The sequence below is a fragment of the Bubalus bubalis genome, chromosome 2 (assembly GCF_019923935.1).
Source record: "Bubalus bubalis isolate 160015118507 breed Murrah chromosome 2, NDDB_SH_1, whole genome shotgun sequence".
NCBI lineage: Eukaryota > Metazoa > Chordata > Mammalia > Artiodactyla > Bovidae > Bubalus > Bubalus bubalis.
This window is the reverse complement of record NC_059158.1, coordinates 88,237,913-88,259,829: the sequence shown is the minus strand read 5'-3', so window position 1 is coordinate 88,259,829 and position 21,917 is coordinate 88,237,913. Positions and strand designations below refer to the sequence as shown.

The window sequence follows — 21,917 nt, the reverse complement described above, 5'->3', positions numbered from 1 at the left end:
TCTTGCCTGGAGAATCCCAGGGACGGCGGAGCCTGGTGGGCTGCCATCTATGGGGTCGCACAGAGTCGGACACGACTGAAGCGACTTAGCAGCAGCAGCAGCAGCCTTCTGAAGGGAGGCAAATATGGCAAATGCTGTGAAGACCCAAGCTAGAACTGGATACAGTACATCCTGTACATACAAACCTTCAGGTTGTAAACTTTCGAACATGCAAACATGCCCCTGTATGCCCACTTTTTACTGTACTACTGTACTTTTCAAGGTACTTTATTATAAGATTAAAAATGTTTATTTTGTGTGTTTGTTAGTTTTGTATGTGTTATTTGTGTGAAAAGTTTTATATACCTATTACAGTGCAGTACTACATAGCTGATTGTGTTAGTTGGGTACCTAGACTAACTTTGTTGGACCTACAAAGTGAACTTATGAATGCGCTCTCAAAACAGAACTCGTTTGTTTGTAGGGGACTTTTGTATTACAGTGATGTCTGCTTGAGAATGGAAACATGTATATGTATGGTTGAGTCCCTCTGAAACCGTCACAGCATTGTTAAATGGCTTTACTCCAGTACAAAATAAATGAACTTTTAAGTAAACATAAGAGTTTACTTTAAGAAAAAAAGGATGACATCGCTTTAGTTCTGAACAACCTGGGCAACTGAGAGCTGCTGACATCCAATCAGATGGGAGGGAACTGCCAGGGAACCAGCAAGCTCCTGCCAAGCTCAGCTCAGAGCAAGGCTATCTCTACAGGAAGTCAGTGTTTGAAGATCCCAGAAAATCATTTACTTACCTGCAAGGGTTAGCGATTTCTTCTGGTGTTGTTTTCATAAAAGGGGAGATGGGTTTCTCCACAAAAGAGCCAAAGCCCAGTCTAAAGTTGCTGGTTAATTTAGACATCTCCTTGGAGAGCAGGGAGCCCAGCTCTTTGATGGTGTTGAGGTCATCGTCCATGGAGGCCGAGAGGTCCATGAGGTAATACAAATCCACAGGGTAATCCTCGGTCTGGCGAACTTGAACTTGCAGGGTCTGTTCAAGGCCTGTAACACCCTCGCAAGAAAAGATGATCCATAAAAACCCATGGAGACTTAGTTGTGACTAGACAGTCACCAGCTATTTCATTTCAATAAGAACTTACCAAAGATACTTGCAATTCATACACTATGTGGCAAAGTTTATAAAGGAACCAACCCATGAAATCTTTCACCCATGAATTTAGAGCAACTGAAGGAGGTGAAAGTTGGGATATTTTATATCTCCTTGGGAGAACTAGCATCCATTTAGATAGAAGATAAGCTGATTTTTTTTGTATGCGGGTTTAGAAAAGAAGAAAATAAAGAGGCGATTAAAGCTACATTACAACCCTTGAAGAAATGTGAGGTAAGCCTTAACAACATTTGAGTAATTCAAACGGTTACTATTAGATAAGGCTTTTTTTGGTAACACATTTGGAGTACAAAGTGACCAATGTGAACAAAGAAAAGTGTTAGCCTAGCAATTCTCTATTTCCTTAAGAATGGGAAATCTGAGTCATAATAAACAATGACATGTAATATGGTTCAAGGCGTATTAATGGAATAGCTGTATTATTATATGTGGCATTCCTGGAGGAGGGCATGGTGACCCACTCCAATATTCTTGCCTGGAGAATCCCCATGAACAGAGGAGCCTGGCGGGCTGCAGTCCATGGGGCCACAAGGAGTTGGACATGACTGAGTGACTAAGCACATATATATGGCAGCACATATATGACATTAGATTTATTTACGTAAGCCAATGACTGTGTAAATCATAACATACCTGGTCTCAGTTTAAGAGCCAAGCTTTGAGGTGAAATCTGAACGATGTCGGAGCTATTTTTCTGTCTGCCTATGCTGAGAGGCTTATTTGTAAGTATCTCAACTTGGGAGACAGGGTTTTCAATGAAGGTTAGTTGACATCCTTTAGCTAAAAGGTTTGCTGGGGTATCACATCTTTCTCCAACTCCAGATAGGTGCGTAAAATTCTAAAAGAGAAAAAACAATAAAGAGAGAAAGACAACAATAAAGAATAAAAAGAAGACATTTTTTATAAGATTATTTTTTGCTTGTTTGCTAGTTAGGTATCTTGCCTTGATATATTACACCCCCACATGCCTGACATTGAATGTAGGTCTAAAGTTATAGCAAAATAACCAGAGAATTCTGCCAGTAAAATTCTGAGTAAGAGTGGAGTTTCCTTTTAATTGTATTCAAGTGAATTCACTTGATTTATTTTTTCCTTTTTTCCCTTTTCTTTCATTTTTCTTTTTAATGCTCACTTTTTAAAAGCTTCTCCTGTGCTGTGACCAGATCTTTGAAATAACTGGGTCACAGAGCTGACATCATCATGTGAATTATCGTTGAGGATAACCTGCAGGTATATGCGATCCTGGGAATGTCCAAATTCTCAGTGTGTCTATCGCTAAATCCAGTGACAAAGAGTCTTTTCCGTGGCTTCTCAAAGGTCAAAGGTTGTGATTTTGCCCTATCTACTCTCTGTCCTGGTTTAATTTGTGGATGTATTACTCTTATATTACAGTATTACTTCACCAAAGTTGACCTCTTGGGGACGTTATTCTAGTTTAAGATCTTTTAGAAATTTCTCTGACATTGGCATGTGGGGAAGCAAAATGAAAGAGAAATGGTGTAAGAGACTGCTTTCCTGCTTAGGACTCAGGAGTTTGCCAATACCCCTCTGATCCACCTGAGTTTCCAGAGGCAGGAAGATGGGTGTTCCCAGGCAGAGATGCAGCCATCCAACCCTGGAACACTCAGAACAGAAAGATGTAGTCAAGAGATAACACCTATCTTACCCACCAGCCAAGGCTGCTCTTGAGTTGGTGAGGCTCTAGGCAAGGTTGAACTTCAGGCCTGTTGTCTCTCAGGCTTGGAGAGAAACAAACTAAGTTCATGCTGTTTTCCTTCATTCACTGGAATTCTAAACCATTCCTGCTGTTTCACCAATTAAGAAAGCTACATTTCTCCTGAAGTTGACTTTTGAGAATATAATTTGTTATCTTTCAGCCAGGCCTGTGTATATTTGAAGCCCTATTGAGGGGTAACAAATTCTGTAATTTCCCATGATTTATCCAAAGCACAAGGTGGCTTAACAAGCCCTCAGAATCCTTCTTAACACTGTGATACTGATAGAACCTATAATCACTATGTTTGCCACAAGATCAGAGGTGGCGTTAACCCTGGAACCATTTTTCTGTCTGCTCTAAGCAGAAGCCTAAGTTACTTTTGGCTCCAACTCTCTCTATTGATAATAATACTTCTACTATTAGTTATATCAGTGAGTGATCTCTCAGAATAATCTGGCCTTTTGACTAGATTTGACTACTGAGTATTAGCCACAAGAAGAGCTATCTGGTGTAACTTAAGAGGCTCTCTTCAATGGGTGCAAAAAAAAAAAATTATATGAAAATTCCAGAGGTGGGCACTCTGTTAGACTGATCTGTTGTTTTATGTCTCTGGCATGAAACTAACATTGTCTTCTTCAGGGAGTCAATGTCAAAAAATGTGGGCTTTTCCTTCTTTGTATATTCCCAAAGCTGCTTTGATATACGAGCCCAAAGTCACTGCCCTTCTGCTTGACCCTCTCAATAGAAGTCAGGGAGTGAATTGGGTTTGTGCTCTGCTCTGTGAGCCCTCCCTCCATGGACACAGGTAACTGAAATGTGGGGTTTTAGCAGCCACAGCCTGGTTTTGAATTGGGCAACCAGGTTCTTTCCCCTTGAACATGCTACTCAATTCTTTCTGAATTTGGCAAGAATCTGACAGGTTGATTTGTGTTGAGATTCTCTTTATGAGATTTAGTAAAGAACTGTTTTCAATCCAGAAAGAGCTAATACAGGTCTTTCTTACCAGGAATCCTTTACAGATTCCTCTGTAGTGTCACCGGAAGCCGTGATTCAGGATGGCTTGTTATACATCCCCAATCCCCCTGCTACCTGCACATAGAGTTCAGTCTGATCAGATAGGGATGTCTGCTTCAGGTTCTGTCATCATTGTGGTACAGAGTCACCCAGCGGATGTAATTTTTAAAAGAATTGGATAATGTTTGAACAGTAAAGTTTACCCTGAGCCTTCTCTTTGATCCTGTTAGTGATTCAGAAAGGATGCTGGTCCCCTGATGGAATAGACTATGATACTGAAATTAAATGTATGTTTAACTTGAGAAAAGATCACCTCCATGAGCTCTGGTTGCCCAGAGCCTCAACATTTTACATGTGAGCAGGAAGAAATGGCCTTAAAATAAGAGGAGGCATCAGGTCAAAGAAAGAATCTTGAGTTCACATATTTCAAAATAATTTGACATTCACTCTTTCTCAAATTGCTTTGGAACATAATCACACGAAGAACACTTGGCATCACTAATGTTTACGTTCTCCCTTCCTGATTTGTGTCACTCCTATAACACCACGGAAAGCGGAACACTGTGAGAACGGTCACAGACGGCATTACCGTAAATGTAAGCGCACTTTTCACAAACACGCTGAGGTCGTTTGTTTTACCTCCTGAGAGCACCAGGCACACTGAGGTCCAATGAGTAAGCAGTCCTCACAGGTCTCTGCGCCCCCCACAGCACAGCCACCTGTGTTCAAACCCAGCAAGACACAAGGGATTTAGCACACTCTCAGCCACTCCACTCGTGAGACCTACAGCTCTTAAAGCACTTGAACAAAACAGTATCAGAGTTCATTTTTCAGGCTTCGAAGATCAGTCCTTAAAATGTTAGCAAGCCACAGTGAAGTTCGTATTTTACATCTATGGCATTGAAAATATGCATGTCTTAGCAGCCAAAAATAATCAGTCTCTCTCTTGTTTTTTTTTCTTAGAATGTGAAAGTATCTCAGCATTCACAAATACAGGATCATCATACTTATCACCCTCATTCAGCATCACCCCCCTTCAATTTTTCAAAATTATTCACAGCCACTAAAGAATGCTTCTCTTTCAAATGTACTATAGCTTTATTTTAAAAGATAGATCCCTTTTCTGTCTCAAGGTTATCACTCTCAAGTGGAAGGCCTTGTTGTACAATAAGATAGCTAGAAAAGTTACCAAAATGGTTGTCACAAGGATATTAAGAAATCCTCTTGTGCATAGTGCTGTTTAATTCTCTCATTAAGGTGCCCGTGCAACCTTTGTATTTATTTACCTAAAGCCCGGAGCATTCGCTGTGGCAACAGTCCTGCGTCTGCCTGTAATTTGTTAAAGTGTTCGTTCAATGGCAAAGAGCAATTGAACAGCTCAAGTAAAAAATGACTTCAGATCTAGTTTCTGAGCCGCATGACAGGTTTGTCAAGCGTACCACAAAAGCAATATATCAGAGAAACTAAAGTCTTACCTTGTACGTGATCATTCCTTCCTAGAAATAGAAAGAACAGGCAAAGCAGTTCAATCCCCATCCGTTTCAGTTCTCGCTGTGCAGACAGATTAAAAAATGAATTACTTCAACATTACAAGACCAAAGCTGAACACTGTTAAAAGTCTTTCTTTCTTGAAGTGTAAAGTTGTAAATACTACTTACGCTGCTTTGAAAAGAAACTTCAGATGTAAATAAAAAAGTTTTCATTAAGACAGAAATGAAAACAGAAGCTACCTGGACAGGTAAAGAAGAAAAGCTGTGTTTAAGAGCAACTCCAACATGATTTACTTCCTTGTTCTCCTTATAAGGAAGGCAGGTGTACAATCACCAAGAAGGTGGGGAAATTCATTCAGCAGAAATTTTTGTGTAGATTCTATTAGTCTCTCTGCATCCTAGAGGAAGTTGATACCTTTAGTAAAATAATGACCAATGAAATGTCAAAAGAATAATTGAAATATGATCTAAAGTTGTTTCTAAAATGGTTATAGTTTAATGTAAACAGTAAAGGTGATAAATAAAAGCATGAATATGTCAGTTATGTATCAGGAGGGTTTAAAAAATGAGCTAAAGGCAAATACCTGAGATTTTTATGTTCCATTGTTAAGTCCTTTCAGAGAATTGAGATGAACTCTGAAAAATAAAAATCACTATTTTACAATTTAAAATAGAAGGCAGGCTAGGGAAAGCAAAATACTGTGTTCCATTGTTTTTTAAATTGGATGAAAGATATTTTCCCCCATAAATATCAAATTCCTATTTAAATCCATTATTAGAAAAAAATAATATATTAAAATTAAATTAGAACAAAATCAGTCTCAAACAACAATGGAAACAGAAAACAGTGGTGCCTGAGCTTTTGAACCCCTCCCTTCCAGATGGTGGCCAAGTTCTCTTTCTTGTGTACCGTCCCTGCTTCCAACTTACTACTTGGCACACAGAAGATGTTTATTTGTTGAACAAAAGAGAGATTTAAAATATATATAATCTATCACTAATTTCATGAGTCTGATTATGAATGTTTCCACATGCATTCAAGATAGTGTTAGGGGTGTATAGATATTGCAAACAAATATTCATTTTGTGACTCTCCAAACTGCTTAACCTTAGACAGGCTTCTTTGTGGCTGCAGTTATGTTCTGGGAGACTATCTTTTAAAAGTGTATTTCTAGGCAAGTGTGTGAAACCTGTGTGAAGAGAGGAAAACTAATTATAGACTGCTCGGGTTCTTCTCAGAAGGCTTTGTTCAATTTTGAACTCTGTCACACACAGGAATCTGGAGAGAACATGGCAAGAAGCCTGCAGAAAGAAGCCAGGCTCCTCTGTCCGCCACTATCTCCCAGAGTTTGCTCAAATTCATGTCCATTGAGCGGGTGATGCTGTCTAACCATCTCATCCTCTGCCGCCCCCTTCTTCTTTGACTCTTGGCATCAGGTACCAAAGTATTGGAGCTTCAGCTTCAGAATCAGTCCTTCCAATGAATATTTGGGGTTGATTTCCTTTAGGATTGACTGGTTTGATCTCTTTGCTGTCCCAGGGACTCTCAAGAATCTTCTCCAGCACCACAATTTGAAAGCATCAAATCTTCGGCTCTCAGCCTGCTCTGTGGTCCAACTCTCACATTTGTACTGGAAAAACTATAGCTTTGATGATATGGATCTTTGTTGGCAAAGTGATGTCTCTGCTTTTTAATCCCCCTATCTCTGGATAATACTTGTATCCTATATTAGTCATCATTCATTGGTTTGTTTATTTATCCATTTATTCAACAAATATTTATTGAGCATCTGCTTTGTGCTAAACATCATTCTAAAAGCAGAAGATATGTCAGTGACCAAAGCCAAGCTCTTGGCCTGTAAGGTGTATATTCCAGGCTGGGAAGTGTGGGGAGACAGACTCTTAAAATCAGGCTGTCCTAAGGGGCTATGAAAAATGATAATAAATCTGGGTAGGAGGAAAGAGGAGTAGGAAGGGTGTGTTATTTTACTATCCTCTGTGCGGACTTCCACCCTGCCCCTAAAGTCCTAATTGCACAGCTTTATTTACCATCTGTCCTCAGTCGCAGCCTCTCTGATTTTCAGTCCTCCCCACCTCCAAGCCTCTGCACAGGCCAGTTGTGCTGCCGGGAGGCACGGGCCTCCTCCTCATTCCTCTCATTTGGCTGATTCAGCTCTGTCCGCGTCTCCCACAGACATCAGTGCCCATAGGGAGACGTTTTGAGTCTCACCAGGCCTCCCTTCCTGGGACCTTCCCCAGGATGGCCCTTTCCAATCTGCTTGTAATTGCTGAAATCCTTGCATCTCTCCCCCAATAGACTGTGAAGCTCTTTAAGGCATTGATCTATTCAACAAGTATTTATTGAATTCTTTACTATGCATCAGGCAGTGACTGTGTCTCAGTGATCTTTATATTCCCAGCAAGTAGCATAAAGCCAGATACTTTGTAAGTAGTCAATATTTATCAATAAATGGATAATTTTTAGCTTGTCATTATCTAGTATTTTACCTGTGACAAAGCTGGTACTCCACGAATAGTGAGTAAATAAATGAATAAATGGTTTTAGAAGACACAGCACGCCGTTAGAAGTGGGGAAAGACGTTCCCTGCTTGGGCTGTGAAAGGGCTTAAAATACAGGGTGGAGAAAAGGGGCAACATTTAAGAGAAAATATAAAAAACAATGCTACAAGAAAACCTCCATCCACTCTGGATGATTCATCATAGGGAAAATATTCTTGCTTCCTAAAGATCTGGTGCCTGGAGGCCTCACCTGAAAAGTACCTGACCATGGCTGTGGGGATGGAAGGAGTTCTAGCTGCTCCCTAAACTTGCTTCCTTGGTGGCCCAGCAGTAAAGAACAGGCCTGCCAATGCAGGAGACAGGGGTTTGAACCCTGGATAAGAAAGATCCCCTGCAGAAGGAAATGGCAACTCACTCCAGTATTCTTTCCTAGAAAATTCCGTGGGCAGGGGAGCCTGGAGGGCTACAGTCCATGAGGTCACAAAGAGTCGGACACAACGGAGCAACTAAACAACAACAAAAACTGGTCAGCTCTGAATAAAGTCTCCCAAATGAAAACCGTCTCCTTAGACAAGGCAACCAGATGAATTACCCCTGTTTCTGTATATCCATAGAACTTAAACTGGGAAATACAGACTAAAAAAATCAGGGCTTCGATAATGGAAACTGAAACCGGCAGAGAGAGGACATCAGGTTGCAGGAAAAGATGCTTCAGGAGTGTTGGGAGGAATCGGCAGCTCTGAGGAGACAGATGAGTGAGGCAGACGAGAACTCTAATGAGTCAACAAGAGGACAGGTTGCAAATGTCACTAGTGAAAACAGCTGAGGAGGGTGCCTGAGTCATGTGAATGGAAAACACCAGAGTTAGACCCCCACACTCACTTTGTCAAGGGGAAGGAACATGGCCCAGGCCATGATCCCAAATGCCCTTTCAGATTGGATCTTTCTCAGGCACAGCCCTTCCTGAGTTTCCCCAGGATCTTATCTCTCTTAGCACAATGTGCATCCCTTCAGTAAATTCCCATTGCTTAGAGGTGGTTGAGGGTGTCTCCATATCCCTTAAGATCCAGAGATCCTAAGTCACACCATCCAGACTTTTAGACACGCCACTTGACCCATAGGATAGAAGCCTACTATCCCAAGTGCTCAGACTCCCAGCCTAGGACTCTGGGGGTCTGACCCTCTTCAAGAGATCTGAGCCCAGGTGTGGGTAGAGTCGCAGAGCATCACACAGCCCAAGGAAGCAATGACCCCTGCACACCACTCCTTTACTGGCCTTTGCTTCTGAGACTGTCTTCAGTGGAATCCTGACCTCAGGAAGTCACGTGAGCTCATCTGACTCACTCTGTTTGGCTTGGATCTTGCCTGGACCCAGCCCCTCATTCACATCAGACAATAACAATCTGGGGCTGGCTAGACCAGCCCTGGGGCACCTCAAAACACTCCTGGGGGAATAAACACTGAGTAAACCTGGCTGGGAGCCAAATTGAACTCTAGGGACCTAGTAATGACTGCCAGCTCTTGGGATGGGATGGCCTCTCTATGTCACCAGCTGTATTTCAAGGACAAGAGACAGATCTCCCTCCAGTAGTCCTTCTATGAAACTGTTACATAGTGAACAGCTGAAAGAAGACAGTGGAAGTGGAGACTTTGCTCTTGGGTCTGGCGCTGGTGTAACTGTGTGTGACGCACTGCCTGGTGGGCAGAAGGTTGTGACTGACCTGCAGGTGTGTGTAACCTGGGGAGCACAGAATCTGGAAGTGCCGGCGCTCAGTCACTCAGTCATGTCCCACTCTTTGTGACCCCCATGGACTGTAACCTGCCAGACTCCTCTGTCCTTGGGATTCTCCAGGCAAGCATACTGGAGTAGGTTGCCATGCTCTCCTCCAGGGGATCTTTCCGATCAGGGATCGAACCTGCGTCTCCTGCACTGGTGGGTGGGTTCTCTACCACTGAGCCACCAGGGAAGGCTGAATTTGGAAGTGGACACCTTCATTTCAAATTTCAAGAGCTTCAGAAACATTATTTTAAAGGAGGATGTGTAGCAGCTTCCTGTCACCTTCGTGTGCAATGCCCAAAACATGCTAAGTGCTAGAGAAAATTTTGTGGCCTAGGTCTTACCTCATAGTCCAGAGTTTCCTTTTTTAATTTGGTAAATGTACATAACATAAAATTTACCATTATACCTGTTTTCAAGTGTGTCATTCATTGGCATCAAGTATATTTATACTGCCATGCAACCTTTACAACTATCCATCCCAGAAAATTTTCACCATTCCAAACCAAAGCTCTGTACCCATTAAGCAATAATTCATATTTGCCCTCTCCAGCCCCTAGAGGCTACCATTCCTCTATGAATTTGAGTGTTCTAGGTACCTTGTATAAGTGGAATCATACAATAAAGCCTTTTGTGTCTGGCTTATTTCACTTAGCAAAGTGTTTTCCAGGTTCATCTACATTATAGTGTGTATCCAAATTCCATTTCTTTGTAAGTCTAAACAATATTCCACTGTGTGCGTAGACCACATTTTATGTATCCATTCATCTGTCCCTGGACATTTGGGGTGTTTCCACCTTTTGGCTATAATGGATAATGCTGTTATGAATATTGGTGTAAACAAGTATCTGAATCTGGTCCTACTGTATGTCCTTGGGGACAGCACTTATCTCTCAGGATTTTAGTTTCCAGACTGTGAGATAGTGACAATATCCACTTTTCAAGATTATGGTAAATATTTAATTATATTTTTCTGGGATGAATCTAGATTTTGTGGGGCCTGAGGATTATATAATATAGGGGGTACTCTTTAAGAAAAGGAATGTAAATGAGAAATAAATTGGAAATGAATGTGTATTAATTTAAAAATGAGAAAGAGAGAGAAACATGACAACAAATTACTGAAGCCTTAAAGATTCCAAGCCCTTTCTTCTTGAAATTATATTAGACAATCAACTGGAAATGTTTACCTAGAAATGCTTCCTGGTGGTCATCTGGTTTCCCATTCCCCTGGAGTCACCTGCAGCTCTCAGCCCTTCCACTGGGTGAGCCAGGGGCTGGGCCTGAGGCTTCATCTATCTATGGTAAATCCCCATCTGACTTCTTTCAGGATTTGTGTTTATTGTAGACAGCTTTATTGGTCACTTCCTATGTGTCACGTACTGTTCAATATTTTATTAGTATTGTCCTATTTCATTCTCACACTTCCCCTTTGAAGTAGGAACTAGTTTATCTCCATTTACCAGATGAGGAAACTGAGGCAGGAGTAGCTATGTAACTTGCCCACTGTTTCAACTCACTCAGGCAGCAAGCCCTGCAGACAGATTTCTTCCCCCAGCCTGAACTCTGCGTCACCATGCAAACTGGCTCCTAGTAGATATGAGATCTTCAGAGACTCCTAAAGCAGCTGTCGGCAAGAAATGAAATTCTCCAGGGGACCTTTCAAAAGGTCTGTTTCTCCATCTCTAGACCCCTTGTTCCAGCTCTAGCTCTTTCCAGGTATCTCCTTTCTGGTTTGTTTGTTGTTCATCCTCTGGATCATTTGCCACCAAAAATGAGACAGAAAGGTGGTCCTGGATTATACAACCTTTTCTTTATTCCTCCTTAGACTTAAATCCCATACGATCACTTAAAAGCAAAGGAAACAAAACACATTGCCCTTCAAGGGAAGGTGACAGAGCTGAGCCTGGCACCCCGTCCAGGAGAGGGAGGTCACTGGCATTTCCTGTGGGCTGGAGATGACTCAGGATTAATTAACTCCTGGGGCTCTGTCACAGAACCTTACCCAGGAGCTCAGGAGTCAGTCCCCTGCTAGTAACAGGAAGACAGTTCTCACTTGGCAAGTCTGATGCCAGTCTTGTATGTTAGACCTGCTTGAGAAAACCACTTTCCTTGGGTTAGGGAAATTATTTGAAGTCATAAAAGAACTGAGCTCCTTCTGTTTCCTACTTGTAGAATAAATCCAAAGGTGGGATTTTCCATGAAATATCAGTGAATATGAATTTAATCTAATTTGACTCTCATAATGACTCTTATCTTTAAATTAATTTTTTTGATGTGGACCATTTTTTAAAAGTCTTTACATTTGAATTTGTTATAATTTTGTTTCTGTTCTTTTTTTTTTGCCCTGAGACATGTGGGATCTTAGCTCGCTGACCAGGGATGGAACCCACACCCCCTACATTGAAAGGCAAAGCCTAGACCAATGGACCACCATGAAATTCCCTCAGAACAACTCTCTGTTCATGCCCCTATTTCCCATCTGTGAAGCAGATGGTAAGCAGGGCAAGAAGTCCACGTGAACAGACAGAAACATTGACTGCAGAGTAATTCACTCATTCGTGTCTTGCAAAACTGCTGAGCATTCTTTTTTTCTTTTTAAAAGATAACTCAAGCAGTCTAACCCAAGGTTAGGATTCCTTGGTTTCAAACAATTTTTTTTGTTTTCCCTGATTAGCTCTATCTCTTACTTCTGAGGCTACAGTGGGCTGGGCATTACTAGTAAAAATAAACTCTGATTCATTCACTCGCTTATTCAAGGAAGTATCTACTGAGATCCTATGTGCCAGGTACTGTTTTAGAAACACTGTGTTGATTAAAACTAACAAAGTTTCTGCCTCATGGAGCTTGTGTTCCTGTGGGAGAGAAAGGCAATAAACACCCAAACAAATAAAGACGTGAGATGGTGATAAATGGTAAGAGGTCAGAGAGTGAGCAGGGTGGGGTGGCCAGGGAAGCCTCTGATCAGGTGACATTAGTACAGCCCCCTCCCCTGTCGGCAGGAGTGTCTGGGGACAGGCAAGTCAAGATGACTGATGACACTGGAGTGGAGCGTAGGGCAGGGGAGGGGAGCACAGGGAGGTACTGGGGGACAGGCCAGAGAGACAGGGGGACTGTGGAGAGCTGTCAGGAGAGCCCTGAGAGCCCCAGTCAGAACTCTGGGTTTACATTCTGAGTGTGAAGGGAGTTTTTATGGAGTTCTAGTGGATTATGATGTAGCTTATGTTTTAAAAGGGTCACTCTGAGCAGACTATAAAGGCAGCAAGGAGAAAGCAGGCAGACCTAACAGAGGCCATTTCTGCTTTGAAGGCAAAATGTGAAAGTTTGGGTGAGGAAGATTCTGAGAAGTGGCTGCATTCTGGATATACTTCTAGAGGAAGACAGGGGTTACAAATGGATTGCTTGTAGCAAAGGAGAGAGATCAAGGGCTCCAGAATGACTCCAAGAGTAGTGGAGACACCTACGTGGTAACTCCACCATCACCACCAACAGGTTTCTCCAGGACGTATTAACTAGCACGCACCCATGGTGAGAGTCACAGTGAGCTCTAGGTGACTCTCGTAACCTGGGAAGTCAAAACTGTGCAAAAGGTGTTCTGTGGCTGAGTAGGAAAGGCCAGAACTATGCAGGCGATGCTCTGCGGTGAGACCGTCTACATGCCCCTGCTGTCAGCATGCCTTCGGCACAGTGAAAGTACGATGAGCTGGCATCTTCTGTTTTGGATTTCACCATGACTAGCTTTGGGGGAGCAAACAAAACCCTGCAATATCCCCATGGTTCTGCAGCCATCTCTAGCAACATGGGGAGATTACTGGGGTCAGCTTCAGTAGCAAAGGACTTCCCTGGTGGCTCTGATGGTAAAGCGTCTGCCTACAATGCGGGAGACCCGGGTTCAGTCCCTGAGTCCGGAAGATCTCCTGGAGAAGGAAATGGCAACTCACTCCAGTCTCCTGGAGAAGGAAATGGCAACTCACTCCAGTATCCTTGCCTGGAAAACCCCATGGACGGAAGAGCCTGGTAGGCTACAGTCCATTGGGTCGCAAGGAGTCGGGCACGACTGCGTGACTTCACTTTCATTTCACTTTCAGTAGCAAAAGAGTCTGCCCCAACAGATATTTAAAAAACATATTCTTTATTAGGCCACTATAGGAAGACAGGTGAGATGAATATATTAAAAAAAAATCTTTCAAAGTAAGATTTCAGACTCCTTTTCGTCTTAAAATGCAATTTATGCAGCTACAACATCAAAGAAGGTCGTTATTCTTTAAACAACTGAGGGAAATGGTGACCAATGATTATGTTTGACAAATATACTTAAGGAGGTCCATGGAGGATTTATTTCAACTGCCACTTTAGGAACCTCCCTGATGGTTGCTGATGCCCACTCATTGAATCCGGTCAGTATGTTTACACAGGCTGCCAGCACCCCTTGGATCATAGAAAAAGCAAGGGAATTCCAGAAAAACATCTACGTCTGTTTCATTGACTACCCTAAGCCTTTGACTGTATGGATTAGAACAAACTGTGGAAAATCCTTAATGAGATGGGAATACCAAACCACCTTACCTATCTCCTGAAAAACCTGTATGCATGTCAAGAAGCTACAGTTAGAACTGGACATGGAACAATGGACTGGTTCAAAATTAGGAAACGAGTGTGTCAAGGCTGTTTATTGTCACCCTGCTTATTTAACTTCTATGCAGAGTACATCATGCAAAATGCTGGACTGTATGAAGCGCAAGCTGGAATCCAGATTCCCAGGAAAAATATCAAAAACCTCAGGTATACAGACAATACTACCCTAATGGCAAAAAGCAAAGAGGAACTAAAGAGCCTCTTGATGAAGGTGAAAGAGGAGAGTGAAAAAGTTGGCTTAAAGTGCAACATTAAAAAAAAAAAAAAAAAGGCAAATGGCATCATTCAAATGGCATCCAGTCCTATCACTTCATGGCAAATAGATGGGGGAAAATGTGGAAACAGTGGCAGAGTTTATTTTCTTGGGCTCCAGAATCACTGAAGATGGTGACTGTAGCCATGCAATTAAAAGACACTTGCACCTTGAAAGGAAACCTATGACAAACCTAAAGAAAATAGTAAAAAGCAGAGACTTTACTTTGCTGACAAAGGTCCACATAGTCAAAGCTATGGTTTTTCCAGTAGTCATGTATGGTTGTGAGAGTTGGACCATAAAGAAAACTGAGCACTGAAGACCTGATGCTTTGGAATTGTGGTGGAGAAGACTCTTGAGAGTCCATTGGACTGCAAGGAGATCAAACCAGTCAATCCTCAAGGAAATAAACCCTGAATATTTATTGGAAGGACTGATGCTGAAGTTGAAGCTCCAATATTTTGACCACCTGATGCCAAGAGCCTACTCATTGGAAAAGACCCTGATGCTGGGAAAGACTGAGGGCAGCAGAAGAAGGGGGCAGGAGAGGATGAGATGGTTGGATGGTGTTACTGACTTGATGGACATGAATTTGAGCAAACTGCAGGAGATAGTAAAGGGCAGGGAAGTCTGGCATGCTGCAGTCCATGGAGTCACAAAGAGTCGGACAGGACTTAATAATTGAACAACAACAACATTTACACAAAGTCAAATAGGGAAAAGGACTGAGTGTGATGCAAACAACCTAATCATTAAAAAGACTAAACAATAAATCATTCTAAAAAGCTGTTCGAAATTAACTGGGTGATGTCTCAAGGATTAGAAGAGGAGAAAGAAGAAAAGCCTTTAAAAGCAAACTCTGTATACCTGTGGCGGATTCATTTTGATATTTGACAAAACTAATACAATTATGTAAAGTTTAAAAATAAAATAAAATTAAAAAAAATAAAAAAAATAAAAGCAAACTCTGCTGGTATCTAATTGAAAGTATGTTGGATTTTTAAACAGAAATGGTGAATCTATATGTTATTGGGCCTAGTTACTTTCAGACAAAAAGTGGCTTCACTGAGCTGTCAGGTGTGAGAGGTTTGTTTGGTAGCCTCCTGTTTGTCTTGCAACTTGTCTCAGCATCACTCTGGGTGATGCTGCGCTTGCAGAGGCCGCTTCCCAAATCCAGGTAGCTGATGGCAGAGTGACAGGATGTCAGGCCATGCCTGGTACAGTGAGACACTCAAGCAGAGTTTCAACATTTGTTAATAATTTTCTTCATATCAAGTTCAAAATTTTGAAGTTCCAGCCCAAACATATATAGTGAAAATTTTTGATAGAAGAAAATTGCTGTTAGTTGCAAATATTTTGGGAGGTTTTAAGGGGAAAATATCCCTTACACATGTATGAAACTATGATGTCTTGAACATCCATAGCTGTGCTGTGCTTAGTCACCCAGTCATGTCTGAGTCTCTGTTACCGCTGTGACTCTAGCCCGCCAGATTCCTCTGTCCACAGAGATTCTCTAGGCAAGAATACTGGAGTGGGTTGGCATGCCCTGCTCCAGGTGATCTTTCCAACCCAGGGATTGAACCCAGCTCTCCACTGCAGACGGATTCTTTACTGTCTGAGCCACCAGGGAAGCCTGGACATCAATAGAGTCGTGCCCAATAGCATGGAAAATGCAGTGGTCAACCTTGGTCTCAGTCCAGACCTTAGTGGATTATTGGCCAGTTGTTGCATGGTGTAATCTATTGGAATGGTTTGGAGACTAAACTTTAGGCAATCAAGGGTGAGGAAGACAGGACCAAAATGTTAACCGACAGAATGTTTTGTTTTTATGTATGTCTCCAGAAATAGAACACTGAATAAAGAATGGGCAATGTATGTGTGTGTGCTCATTTGTGTCTGACTCGTTGAGACCCACGGACTGTAGCCTGCCAGGCTCCTCTGTCCATGGAATTTTCCAGGCAAGAATACTGGAGTGGGTTGCCATTTCCCCTTCCAGTGGGTCTTCCCAGTCCAGGGATCGAATCCACATCTCTTGCATCTCCTGCACTAGCAGATGGATTCTTTACCACTAGCGCCACATGGGAAGCCTTAAAGTATGGACTTTAGATAATAATCATGTATCAATATTATTTCACAAACTGTATTCTGAAGAAAGCTGTTAATCTTTGCCCTGAAAATAAAATGTTCCTAGAGTTCAGTGAATATAGACTATTAAATCTCCCCTATTAGAAATTGCCAATACACACTACACTATTAAACACCCTAAGAAGCCCCACAGTTAAGAAAATTGCTTACCTTTGTTTAACAATTAAACAAAAAATGTTTGCTTAGAAAAAGGCTTTTTCACCCCCCTGCATGTACTTATTAACATTTCCATCTAATAAGTTTCAGAGGTTCTTGAAGAGAGTACAGATGTAATGAAAGTTTTATGATATTTTACCTCTCCTGCTGTCAAGGAGACCCAGAAGCAAATTTAAAAATGGTTGCCAGATTTCTGAAGAAAACTCTGATGTGAATTCATTTTTTTTCTGCTGCACTTTGAATGCATTATCTAATTCAAAGACTTTTCAAGATGGATTTTCTTGAAGATAATTCTCTTTGCTGAGGGAAGTCTAGAGGTCAGGTCCATTTAGATGATGGTTCAGATAAAGTACTTGGAACAATAATGACTCATTCCTACACTGAGACCTAGGCCCTGACCTTGGTTACTTAAAATGGCCAAATGTTACAGTCAAGCTAGGCTAGTTTTCCTTGTGAAATGGATTCCAAGCACTGCTGTATGTTGCTGTCTTCTGATGATTCTTGAAACCATATCCTTCAGATTGAGACATGAACCCACAGTCTTTTAACTGAGATCGCACGCCTGGTTTCAGGACTTCATGATGCTCAGATTCTTGATGTCTAATTGCAGAAAGAATTAAATGAGAGCCAAAGTGATACAAAAGAAGTGGATTTATTTAGAGGGAAACACACTCCACAGGCAGAGTGTGAGCCATCTCAGAAGGTGAAAGAGTGGCCTTGGACTATGGTATGGTTAATTTTAATGGGCTGGGTAATTTCATGGACTAATGCGGGGGAGGATTATTCAAACTATTTGATGGAAGGGGTGGAGATTTCCAAGCATTGGGCCACTACCCACATTTTGCTCTTTGATGGTCAGTCTTGGAGTGGTCACAGAGCCTGTGGGAGTGCCATTTAGCTCACTGATGTGTTCCAATGAGCATATACTGAGAGATTCAAGGTCTAGTGGAAGTCAGCTCATCCACCAGCTCAGACCCATATGGTTCAAATCAGTTTATGCCGTGAGCTTGGGTTAGGCCATTCTTTCAAAGGTTGTCCCCTGCCCCCTTCCTCCTGTTTCACTCTCACCTGGGCACAGGACTCCCACTGCTGCTTGAGTCTGCCCTGTGCCTGTTTCTTTTTGGTCCAACAGCTCGTCTTCAAGCTCTCTGTCTTTCAATCAACCCAACTTGCTTGTAGAAGAGTACTTTCTTTAAGACAACAGCATTCTCTTTTAGGTGGGAAGCATCTCTTTAGGTAAACCCATGGTTTTTCCAGTATTCATGTACAGATGTGAGAGTTGGCCCAAAAGGAAGGTGGAGTGCCAAAGAATCGATGCTTTTGAATTGTAGTGTTGAAGGCTTTTGAGAATCCCTTGGACATCAAGGAGATCAAACCAGTCAATCATAAAGGAAATCAACCCTGAAACTCATTGGAAGGGCTGATGCTGAAACTGAAGCTCCAATACTTTGGCCACCTGGGGTGAAGAGCTGATTCATTGGAAAGGACCCTGAAGCTGGGAAAGATTGAGGGCAAGAAGAGAAGGAGTTGAAGAGGATGAGATGGTTGGATACCATCACTGACTCAGTGGACATGAGTTTGAGCAAGCTCTGGGTGACAGTGAAGGACAGGGAAGCCTGGAGTGCTGCAGTCCATGGGCTCGCAAACAGTGGGACACAAATTAGCAACTGAACAACAGATCTCTTTAATTGATAAAATGCAACAGTTTATTATAAATTTGTTTCTGTTTCTGCTTTCTCAAGCCCTTAGGACAGGCTCAAAGAGGGGACAATCCATTGCATCTGGATCTCTGCTCCTGACAGTATCACCCTCCTGAAAATCCTCGCTTCTTACAATGGTTAGCTTTATGTCCTTCTTAAACAGTAAAAGTGTTATTCTTTCACTGAGATGGGAACCTAACTGAATATATAAGAAGCACTTAATTTGTCTGCCTTGTGGGTTGTCAAAAATAGTAGCCATGGTAACTCATTCTGCTTGATTTTCCAAAAAAGAAGGTGAAATACAGTGTAGGTGTTTTTAAAACATTGAATCTAGTAGCAGAGTTTGGAAAACCTTACACTAAAAATAATAGCATCATCTTACTTAAAAAAAAAATTATTTAGCTTATTTCATGGAAAACTTCAAATACTATTCATAATTCCTTGATCTTGATACTAGCTATAAAATAATTGCTCTTACAATGTGGCTCTTATAATGTTCCAGGCACTGTTTCAAATTTTTATCACACTGTGAGATGAGATACTAAAATTTTCCTTGTTTAAAAATATTTAATTTAATATTTTAGAACAGTTTTAGATTAGTACAGAGAGTTCCCATATGTCTCGCACTTAGCCTTGCCTAAGTTTCTCTATTAGTAACATCTTACATTAGTATAACACATTTCTTACAGTTAATAAACCAATATTGATACATTATTATTATCCAAAGTCTAGACTTTATCCAAATTTCCTTAGTTTTTACTTAATGTCCTTTTTTGATTTAAAAATTCCATCCAGGCATAAACAACTGGGACCTACTGTATTTACTGTATGGCAGCAGGAACTATATTCAATATCTTATAATAATCTGTAATGGAAAAGATTCTGGAAAAAAAAAAAAAAAAGAATCCCATCCAGGAAACCACAATACATCTGTGGTCACGTCTCCTCAGGCTCCTCTTGAGTTCTGTCCATCACACAAAAGGAAAAAATGTGGCCCAGAGAGAGGCTGAAAAACCTGCCCACAGTCTCATAGTTACTAAGTGGAAAATTGGGCCTCAAATCCAGGCAGTCTGATTCCAGGCATTGGTTAACCTTTGTCTGTTGTTACCCTAGTAGTAGTATTTCAACCTGAATTTCTTAAGTTATTTGTCAGTTCAGGCAGCAGAGAGATGAGCAAAGCTGACCCAAATGACCCCTGTCAGGGATTGACCATAGTCAGGTGGACATTTTCAGTAACAGAACCACAGCTCCCCTGATTCTCAGTGCCTTGAGTGGATAGACCTTGGAGGAAGCCAGGTGGCTGAAAACAACTGAAATGGATGCTCTCACAGTTCAAAAGGCCAGCAGTCCAAAGTCAAGGTGTTGGCAGGGTTAATTTACTCTAGAGGCTCTGACGGAGGAGAACCTATTCCATGCCCCTCTCCTCACTGCTGGCAGCTGCTGGCAACCCTGGGCATTCCTTGGCTTATAGACTCTGCACTCCAATGCCTTGTCTCCATATGGCCTTCTCCTCTGTGTGTTCTCCTTCTCTGTCTGGGTCTTTTCTCCTTTGATGAAGACACTTGTCATTAGATTTAGATCCCACCCAAATAATCCAAGACAATCTCATCTCAAGATCCTTCACTTAATTATATCTGCAAAGACCTTTTCTGAATAAGATCACATTCAGATTCTGGGTGCACATGTCTTTTGATGGGACCACCATTCAACCCACTATAGAAGTTGGTAATACACACCAGGTTGTTGTGAGGATGAAATTAGACAAAATTATATTAGGTATACCTGATGCTAGCTTAGACATGTTATAAAAAATGACTGCCATTTTTATTATTACTCTTTTGTACAATATGAGGCCCCCCAATACAGAAGTGTTAACTTGGGTAATAAATTCATACATCAATGTCTAGTTTATATGACCATTATTATCCTTATTAATTGCTTCATACTATGTGGTGTTGGAGAAGACTCTTGAGAGTCCCTTGGACTGCAAGGAGATCCAACCAGTCCATTCTAAAGAAGATCAGTCCTGGGATTTCTTTGGAAGGAATGATGCTAAAGCTGAAAGTCCAGTACTTTGGCCACCTCATGCGAAGAGTTGACTCATTGGAAAAGACTCTGATGCTGGAAGAGATTGGGGGCAGGAGGAGAAGGGGACGACAGAGGATGAGATGGCTGGATGGCATCATTGACTCGATGGACGTGAGTCTGAGTGAACTCCGGGAGTTGGTGATGGACAGGGAAGCCTGGCGTGCTGCGATTCATGGGGTCGCAAAGAGTCGGACACGACTGAGCGGCTGATCTGATCTGATCTGATGGGCTTCTTAATGGATTCCCCCGTGGCTCACTGATAAAGAATCCACCTCTTGATGCAGAAGACTCAGGTTCAATCCCTGGGTGGGGAAGACCCCCTGGAGAAGGAAATGGCAACCCACTCCAGTATTCTTGCATACAGAATTCCATGGACAGAGGAGCCTGGTGGGCTACAGTCTGTGAGATCGCAAAAGGGTTGGACATGACTGAACGACTTAAGAGCAACAACATCAACAACAATGGTCTTCTTAGTTGGTAGCACATAGTCCTGCCAGGAACATCACAGGGTTGAATTCAGCCTTTCTTATTCCTTTTCTAGGTGTCAAGGGCTGAAGGGAATCCTCAGTCAACACTTTCAGCTATGACACTTGTCAGAAACGCAAAAGGACTTCAACCGTATAAATGATCTCCTCTTCAAGAGAGTTATGAGCCAGGCACTGGATGAATGAACTTCCTGTCTGTTGCCCAGGCTGATAGACATGCAGCAGAAAAAGCAGCTGGGCAGCCTCAGCTGTTTCTCTGATCTTTGGTTGCCCTCTGTGGTCACTGGATGCAGCAACCCCACTTTCTGATCTCTTTGGGGACAGAGTTACAACTCAGTGCTGAGCTTTCAACCCCCGCCCGACTCCACCCCCGTCTCATTGCATTGCCCCCTCCCCTGCCATCCCCTCCGGCACTGTCTCCTGCGGTCACTTCCTGGCAGCCACAGGATTCCATGAGCTGGCTTCACTGAATTCCTTCTGCATTTGTCAGACAGACATAGAGTCTCAGAATGTTATGGCCGCAGGAAGGACCTTTAGAGAGCCAAGTATAACTCACTGCATTGTCTCTCCAACACTTTCTTCAGTCAGTCAGTGCATTTGCACTGACATCTACCCTGAGTAAGGCATGATGCTAGGGGTTAGTTACAGAGCAGCTTCCCAGAGTGACAGTGGGTCACCTCTACGTTCCTGAGTAGGTATCTAAACAATCTCCCGTGAGCACCGATAGCTTATGTTTCATGTGTGTAGCCGCTCAGTTGTGTCCAACTCTTT

The 21,917-nt window shown here is 42.1% G+C and overlaps 1 protein-coding gene across 6 annotated transcripts in view; it reads right to left on the bottom strand.

Moving 5' to 3' along the window:
• The window catches only part of ITGB6 (integrin subunit beta 6), a 149,483-nt gene that overhangs the window by 86,470 nt on the left and 41,096 nt on the right, over positions 1-21,917 (bottom strand). For 2 of the 6 annotated variants that reach the window (XM_025276089.3, XM_006073134.4), the window contains exons 2-7: positions 5,972-6,023; positions 5,556-5,785; positions 5,373-5,448; positions 4,537-4,616; positions 1,800-2,004; positions 793-1,039 (exon numbers count right to left, since the gene is read on the bottom strand). In XM_025276089.3, coding sequence (XP_025131874.2) covers positions 793-1,039; positions 1,800-2,004; positions 4,537-4,616; positions 5,373-5,448; positions 5,556-5,600 — 653 coding nt within the window. In that variant the 5' untranslated portion in view covers positions 5,601-5,785; positions 5,972-6,023. Of the gene's footprint in view, positions 1-792; positions 1,050-1,799; positions 2,005-4,536; positions 4,617-5,372; positions 5,449-5,555; positions 5,803-5,971; positions 6,024-21,917 lie in introns of those variants that run through there. The other 4 variants (XM_025276093.3, XM_025276103.3, XM_025276125.3 and 1 more) reach the window with 4 other exon arrangements.